The 9,045-nt window shown below is 35.2% G+C and overlaps 1 protein-coding gene across 1 annotated transcript; it reads right to left on the reverse strand.

Annotated features, from left to right (window-relative positions):
- Positions 1-5,938: 5,938 nt before the first annotated feature.
- Positions 5,939-6,899, reverse strand: LOC138322404 (fibrinogen-like protein A). The gene has a single exon (XM_069266435.1). The coding sequence runs from the start codon at positions 6,887-6,889 to the stop codon at positions 5,939-5,941; it is 951 nt and encodes a 316-aa protein (XP_069122536.1). The 5' UTR covers positions 6,890-6,899.
- Positions 6,900-9,045: the final 2,146 nt, after the last annotated feature.

The raw sequence follows: 9,045 nt of genomic DNA on the forward strand, positions 1-9,045 counted from the left end.
ATATCCCGCAGTATCACTCGTGGAACCTTGTATATTCATCCAGAAGGATACAGCTCGGTATCGCGACTGTGCATACTCATAGGAACAGCATAAATGTATCAATATAAAAAGGTAGAACATCTTCAGAATACCAAAATCGTCCTTTTCGATACTTAGTGATGATAATGTATCTGTCTAACGTCTAACAGATAACGTAATATTCTGTCTGTATCTGTCATCATTGTAAAAATAGGTTCCCATGCATCTGATGCAGCACCACAACGAGGCTCGGCGTTATCTGTTGGCCTTTTCGTGCATCGTTCAATAGGAGCAAACCTAAGAAATTAGCTTTCTTTTATCTGTTTGTGAAGTAAATTTCCTTTATAAATATATATTGATTTTGTGGCTAACAAGGTAAGCTAATATTATTCATTTGATGATTACAGAACCATGTATGAATATCATTTTAGAAACATCAAGAGCATGTTTTGATTTCAATTCTTAATATATGAAAAAGGAAATGTCTCAATTACTCTTAAGAACCATTTTCTAAATAGTCCAATCAATTTACTTCAAATTTTATGTTACAAGATTTACAGAAGTAACCGAATGACTCCATACTGTATGATTTCGCGGGAGAGATTTTCGCTATATCCGCGTTTTCATTGAAATCCATGAATTCTAAACATCAGCAGGATATATCGACGTACATATATAGGAACAATAGAATTGTTTATACTCACGAATCGGTGAACCGCAAAAATTTGACCTCTGCGATTTTTTACTTATAAAAATACAATATCAGAAAAAATGCATAAACCCGAGTGAAATCTTCAATCCAATTTGTCTGAAGTAACGCTGCAGCAGTCATTTAAAACTTTCTCTGACCCACCCGAGCTCATTTTCACCCCAGGTCAATAGAGGGATACTTTTTATTCTGCATAAAAAGTATCCCGAACCAAAAATTTCTATTATCAAGCAAATAAGTCTGAATTTTATATAATAGTTATAAATGACCTTGAAGCTGTCGTTTAAAACTTTCTCTGACCCAACAGAGCTCATTTCCACCCACCCAAGGGCAATAGAGGGATACTTTTAATTCTTCATAAAAAGTATCCCCTACCAAAAATTTCAATACTTAAAGCAAATTAGTCTGAATTTGAGTGAATACATATAAGTAACACTATAGCTGTCATTTAGAACTTTTTAGAATTAGAACAGAACAAGTATCCCCTCCTCCCTCCGCCCCTGAGGTAGCTAGGACAGTGCTAGTTTAAGGAAATACTTATTGTGTCAAATGATTTTTTTTCTTTTATCAAATTTGTTGAAATAGACACAAAAAAAAAATGAAAAAAATAATCGCCCCCTCGGGTGGGGATTTCTCCGTTTAATTAACAGACACTAGCGACTGCCACCCTCAGTTTTGCGCAAACGAAATTTAACCATTTTGAGACAAAATATAAAATATGAACATTTTCAGTAGAGGGGTACATTTTATGCAAAGGGGGTAAGTTTTGATACTGTAGGGGTATAAATTATATACGTTTTATTCTGCAAAAAAAGTATCTGTATACTGTTTATGCAGGAGGTATATCTTATGCTTAACACCGGAGTCAATAAGTGTAACTGTTGGATTTGTTGGGAAAACGTAATAAAACCAACTAATAACATTTATCAACTATGTATAGAATACACAAATCAATATTCAGTTTATAGACAAAGTTATGGACATTTGCATATGCAAAACATGAGATGAAGTTGGTGTGACTTTGGCCCAATGACGTGAAATCGCTTAGAAACACGTCTCTGCGAAACCAATCGAGCAGGTCGTGGAAAAAGTTTTGAATTTAATCGGATCAATAAAGCATACAAGTATTGTTGATATTGTTCAAAACATACGCTTTATAAAAAAAACTAACAGTTTCCTTACAGTATTTGTCGAAAAATCAATAAGTGTTTTTTGTTTTTTTTTCTATTATGACATTTTCTTAACGACTGTGTTTGTGTAATATGAGCGTCGCAACCTCCTGATCATTGTAAATGTAACATACAATTCCTAGACAATAACAATGCTACAGAAGTTCAGAAGGATTTACGGAGCCACAACTTTATGTGGACGTCCGTCTGAGGTTGTCTGTGTGCGCATTAGTTGCCATTGTAAAGATGCCAGGCCGAGTGATTGATCCCCAGTCCTGTCCTTCCAACTCCCTCGGTATTATTATATAGTTTGAACAAACAAATGTAAATCTACTTGTAGCTACACCTGTCGATGTCGTATAAATCGTCCACCTCCTTTTTGTTTAATTCGATAATGCTTTGTTATAACCCATTTAACGCACTGTGAAACTTGTTTTTCAAAGTGCGTTAAATATGGTATAAACTCAACGCGCTGACTTGCACTGCATTTAGCGCATTTTGAAACAAATTTCACTTAGTGTGTTTTTGCCAAGGTGGGTTTAACAATATTAGTACAGTTAATATGAACAAATGGTCAAACAAATATACTCCTTATACAAAACGTATTACTTCATTGCGACTCATGTGCTGCAACATGGAATGCTAGAAGTAAACTAAGAGAAGATTATGTCTATTTGATATTATGCTATGTGTTTAACAGGAGTTTGTAAGTTTACATGTATGTACACATAGGTATTTCGATTGTAACATATATGTTACCAATAAACGGAACATTAGTACTGAAATACACAACCTGATATTGTTACTACAAAGTACGAACTTATTCCTTTTAGGTTCCAGTGCCAAAAGTCCATATTATATATTGAAAGAAATAGCAACAAACAATTATTTCTATATACTCGAATTAAATTACACAATTGTAAGTTGACCTTGTATTCATAAGCTATATTTTACAGTACTAAAAGGAACACTTTCAATACTTTACAAAACCAATATTTCCATTTTAATTTACTTTGTTCGTCGTTAAAAGTACAATACGAGATACTGTTTTGTGGCACTATAAAGTTTTTTGTTTGTATGGATGTGGAATTTTGTATTACCATTGTATTATTCATGACTTAAGCGGAAAATGTGATGTTTGATGTAAGTAAAACCAGACCGAGTCATTCATCTATACAAACACCATTGTCATCAGTACTACACCAGGGTCATTGTTCCTGTGTTTACACAGATGACGGTGGACCATATTTGACTTCCTATAACAATTGTTGATTCCCCATTACGTTTGTTGAATCTACATCATAATTGTTGACTTCCTATAATAATTGTTGACCCCCACCATAATTATTGACTCCCCATCATAATCGATCACCTCTTATAACCTTGGTTGTCTCCCCAAATGGTTGACTCCCAATTACAATCGTTGACTTCCCAATACAATTTTTGACTCCCAATCAGCTCGTGCCGTTTTGCATGTTTTGATAAATAACTCACCCATGTGAAATAAATTCGATATTCAACAATCACTCGTTGTGTAACCTCTATAAATACTTACATTTCATAATAGAAAAAAATTCAAGATAGACTATAGTATGAAACATACATTATTTTGATAAGACACAGTAGAAAAGTATATAACGTCATTTGAGGCTTTGAAGATTTGAGGCATGCACAGAGATAAAAATACTACAATCAAGATCAGTATATGTACGTAGGCAAGAGACCAATTATGTCCAAAATTGCCATGTATTTAATAGTTTTAACAGATTGCCATTTTTTACACTAAAGTATACTATTACGATATGTACTTAAGGTACACGTAGCTTTTGAGTGGATCCGACGGGTATGTGACCTGTAAGATCAGGATACTTTATCAACCGCTATCTCTGTTGATTTTACATGTACTAGAGTTTGTCTTTCTTAGCTTTACATAAATACCTGACCAATCACTTTGTCAGTTTGCCTTATTTGTACATGTACATGTATATGAAAACACCTTTATGTGACATTCAAATTTCGTTTTCATTAGAGTTTCTTATTATTTTAGCTAGTTAATAATAAAGGCAAATATGAAAGATGCATTCTATATATATTAAAACGAAATCATCTCAGATATAATTAGATATAAAAACATGCCTTATACATTGTATGTTTGATCGGTTTATCCAAAAAGAGTTGACTTACACTATGTAGTCTCTTAAGTTTTATCGAAATATCTTGATGTTGTTTCAGTGTAGATATAACCCATATAAATTTCTTCTGTTATATATCTAAATACACGTATTTCATTTAATCATAAACAATTGAAAAGGTCTACTTTTCTTGCATTAAAATATACAACATATAAAAATCTTGCTTATACATATAGAGAATGAAACATATTTGTAGGTACGAGTAGGTTACTTCCTAGCAACATTTTGCGCAATTTCATTTTTCTTCTATAAAATATTATAAAAGCTGTTCCAAGTACTTAATTACTTTTTAATGTGTGTTAATAAATGTTCAAACTGACTAATTTTCTAATGGAATTTTTGTTTTGTAGCTTGTTCAAAAATGAAATGTTGGAAATTATAGAAATTATGAACTTTTACGATACTATAGAACACGATATAAAATCCGTGATATTAAATTTCTTGATATAAAAAATATGTTATTAGCTCAACTGGGACGTCCCCAGCTTATTACCAGTTTGATGAAAGACCTCCACAAAGAGTGATCATTATATTGTAGGTTACATAATAATCTAGAAACAATCAAATCATTCTCCGTAGTTGTTATGGATGTACGTTTCCACAATTTTTTTTATTATAAATAGATAAAAACACTAGATTAGTAAAATAAAACTTCATTTGATTTTTGTAAGCACTTCTCATGAGATAAGTAGATAATGGTCATTGCCATAAATACATTATTTAATGACTGAAAAACAAATGTTGCCTATACAATAGATACAATAAAAATGTATAATAAACAGGTATACGATGTCCAATCAGTTGTAACGCGTTAATTTGTCTTTCACATCAGTAACACAAGTTTAAAGTCAAACTTCTTTCATCAGCAACACAAGTTTACGCTCTAAGTTTTGTCGTATTTGATTCCGAAGTAGACAGGTGCCGGTAGAAATAGGGTATATATACATAGTTATTGTTAGAGATGTTTCTGTCTTGATGTGGTCGGATATTACAGAATGTCTGTAAAGCCAGTGGTCGGTAAAGTCAGGTTTCCTTGTACAACCATGTATGTATGTTCTCCCATACTATATAAGGATATCTCGTAGTTGCAAGGGAAAAGATAACTCTTTCTCCCATACTTGACAGGGTTATCACGCGGTTGCTAGTGGAAAGATAACTCTGTCTTTTAGCGGGTTAGGAAAAAGACAGCTCACACGCCATAGACAGTGACGTCATCAATACATGAAGCGATCATTTTTACGCACATCGACGTTCATATCAACTAAATTTTCACCATTTTTCGTTAAAGTATGAGAGAAAAAGAATCTTACATGGGCCTGTCAGGTGGGCAGGGATATCTCAACCCTCGTGAAAGACTTTGACCATCAACCCTCGGCAAGCCTCGGGTTGACCGCCAAAATCTTTCACTTGGGTTGCGATATCGGTGTCCAACCGATAGGCCAATGTAAGATTCTATTAATCTTACACAGGGGGATGTAAAACAGCTCACACGCACTAGACAATGACGTGATGTCATCAATAGATGCGACGTAGCCGCGGCGTGCATTGTCGATGACGTCATCAATTTTGACGCATAACGACGTTCCTTTGATGATGACGCGATGGAAATGCTGGAAAGTAACGGAAATTTCATATTTTCTCAATCAGGTTTCGGAGAAAAAGTATCAAACATGGGTCTGTCAAGTAGACAGGGATATCTTGACCCCCGTGAACGATTTTTGGCCGTAAACCCTCGGCAAGCCTCGACAACCCTCGGGTTGACATGCTAAAATCTTTCACTCGGGTTGAGATATCCCTGTCCGCTTAACAGACCCATGTAAGATTCTATTATTCTGTAGTCGTGCTAGACTCTACGACGCTGGACGAATCATCATTCTAGACGACATCAATGGTGTGTAGACAGGCAAGTCAGCTGTAAGTGATTCCCAGTGCATATACTCGGCACCAGCTTGGTGTAAACTGTATCGCCCATTGAGGCTAACCCTGCCACATTGGTTAGTTAAAGAGTGCATGTACCACCAACCGCCTCCCATCATCTTTGCGCAATGAAGACTGCCATCTCCATCATTGTCGTTGTCCTCGGTCGAGAACGTCGTAGATTGGTTATACTGAAAGTGGTTCAGATACATATTACCACTGTAACCGTTTAGAGGTGCCAACATGTAGTCACTTGTTTCGTTACCCACTGAGAAAGCGTCAAAATTGGCGTAGAATAGTGTACCTTTTTGATCCGCAATTTCGATACGTAGCTCCCATTCATGGAGGAGTGATGTTAGCAAATGGATATTTTCATTTCCAAGCCAATATTCGGAATTTGGATCACCAAATCCAACTTTATACTCTTCCCATGTTCTGCGGAAATCAACACTACCGTCGTATCTGTTTTGAATAACGGCCCACCTTCCCCCTACTGTGGTCATGTCACAGTAAACCTGGACTACATCCGGAGGTGTCACAGCGATGGAGTAGACACCAGAGGGCATGGATGGGGACAGGTCATGACACAGAGGTGGTGCAGCCGCATACACCGTCCCAAGCAGTGCATAAGGAAAACTGCCATTTTGTAAAAACTCACATAGATGTTTTTCTTCTTGAAAGGTAAACGCATTGCATTCACTGTCAAAGTGACATTTTGTTGCGCAAGCTTGCAATGTGGAAATATTTGCAAGTGTTTTGAACTCATAATTCCTGGTTTGAGTTGTTTGCTTGTTCCGATACATCACATATGATGATCTTTTGCCTTCAGTAAAGACCGCTAGAACAACACTAATAAGAATGAGGTACCACTGAAGGACAGCCATGGTCACAGTGTTTTAGTAGATTCGGCTAAACTGTTTCTCTACTCGAAGTGACCACATGTTTTATACGCAGACATATCTGTTGGTATCGACCAAACCAACAAACTTCCGGTCAAAATCAATCGATTTAAACAAACTACACCTGGCCTCAATGGAACTGATCATACGAGGTCACTCAAGACCGTTAGTGATAATGGCTTAGCTCAGACGCGGAGCATTAGTCTTTGTAATAAACCCATTCACCTCCCAGCATATAAGGACAATATTATTAGTATCTGTGTCATTATTGTTACTCTGAAACTGCTGATGGGGATCCATTGACTATTATTTTACTGGCAATTATTATTCATCGTGTGATTATTTAAGACTGACGGAAAATAGGCAACAGCTTTTGTAAAACTTGAAAACTTAGAACAATGCGATGTTCTGGTGGCTTCATATGAAGCATTCCAAAAATAGGACAGAGAACTAGAATACAGACAGCTGTGCCAAGAGCGATAACAAATACGTAGTCGGCAGAGTAGAACTTTTACTACAAATCGACGAGATACATTAACATTGTATCGACACGGTCCCGATCGTGAAGTAGTAAATATTAGGACAGGGTTAGGACACTACAACACCTAACACCATCTACAATATATACATTGCACAAGATACGTTTTGCTCACACTATGTTCTCAAATTATCAACACGATAAAATTAATTTTCCGCGTGTAATCAATATGATTTTCCTGATGTAATAAAAACAAATATAAACAACTATTTTCAAGAAATCCAAATGATTTTCCTCCACAAGTAACTTAAATAATTTTCCACAAGTAATCAAAATCATTTTCCGCAAGCATTCAAACTAAAATTCCTTTCATTACTCAAAAAAAATTTCCCGAAGTAATTAAAATAATTTTCCTCAAGTAATCAAGATACTTTTTCTCGTGTAAGCAAGATGATTTTACATGTAATTAAGCCGTACGTAATCTAACTAATTTTCACTTAACAAGTAATTAAAAATACCATTCAATGTGTATCGATAGATGGATTGTTTGATTTATAACGGACCCGAGTAAAAGGTACGATATAATGGATGAATAGCAAAATAAGTCCATTTTAAAACTAGCCCAAATGACGGGAGTGTGAAGTGTTAGTTTGAACGATTGTAATGGTGTGAAGCAACATGTTATACGTCCTGGTCGTCTTGTTGTTGTAATATTTTGAAATGTCGAATCACTATCACATAACTGAATAACTTTGTAACAGGTCATATGGCAATTATTAATTTTCTTAATTGTAAAATCCTCATGTTTTGTTTACACACATGGCGATACCTAGATGTGTGGTGATCACATTTCTGACTAATCATAACGATGTCTACTCTACATACATAATACTAACACCCCACACTGTTTTAAATACAGCAATGCGAACTTCTACCTTATTATTAGACTCAAAGTCACGATTCCCCCTTATAGTGTAAATATTCTCCCGAGTAAGTTATATATTTTCGATACCTTTTAATGCCATAAGCCACCTAGAAAAGAATTATTATATCTATAAATGTTAAATGGTAAAAATAGAAAACATCGTGTAAGTATAATTTCCTTTTTATTTGTTATTTGCCATATATATATTTTAAGGATAGATTGGTAGAAAAAAAATCACCACTAAATTAAGATAGCTCTGTTGAGAGAACAAGAAATTAAATGAAGCTTTGTATATGTGTGTTGTATAATGCACAATATTAAAGATGCTCCATCGGCGACAAAGCATAATGATATGCATCATTTGAACAATAATTGGTGTTTAATCGTGTATACATGTGTGAAGCACGGGTTGGTATTATATCTCCCTAAAGTAATTTTGAGTGAGAACAAGGGTATGACAATCCGGTTGATGCACTGCCTTTTTAATGCTGTCCTCTAAGTTAATCATGCCTAATATGTCCCAGGTTTTCCTCGGGAGTGGACTAAAATTCCTCCTACCCCCCCCCCCCCCTCCGATGGTAATTCATGGATGAGACCTAACCTAGAACTGATTAAAGTAAGATTTTATTGCATGCTAGTATCATAGCGAAATTTCGTACGTTTATTGTTCTTACATAATTGTTTGTAATTTACCTGTGAATGTTTTGATAGTTAATTATTCAGATCTTTATATCTACC

This window comes from Argopecten irradians, chromosome 4 (assembly GCF_041381155.1).
Source record: "Argopecten irradians isolate NY chromosome 4, Ai_NY, whole genome shotgun sequence".
In the NCBI taxonomy this organism is placed as follows: Eukaryota; Metazoa; Mollusca; class Bivalvia; order Pectinida; family Pectinidae; genus Argopecten; species Argopecten irradians.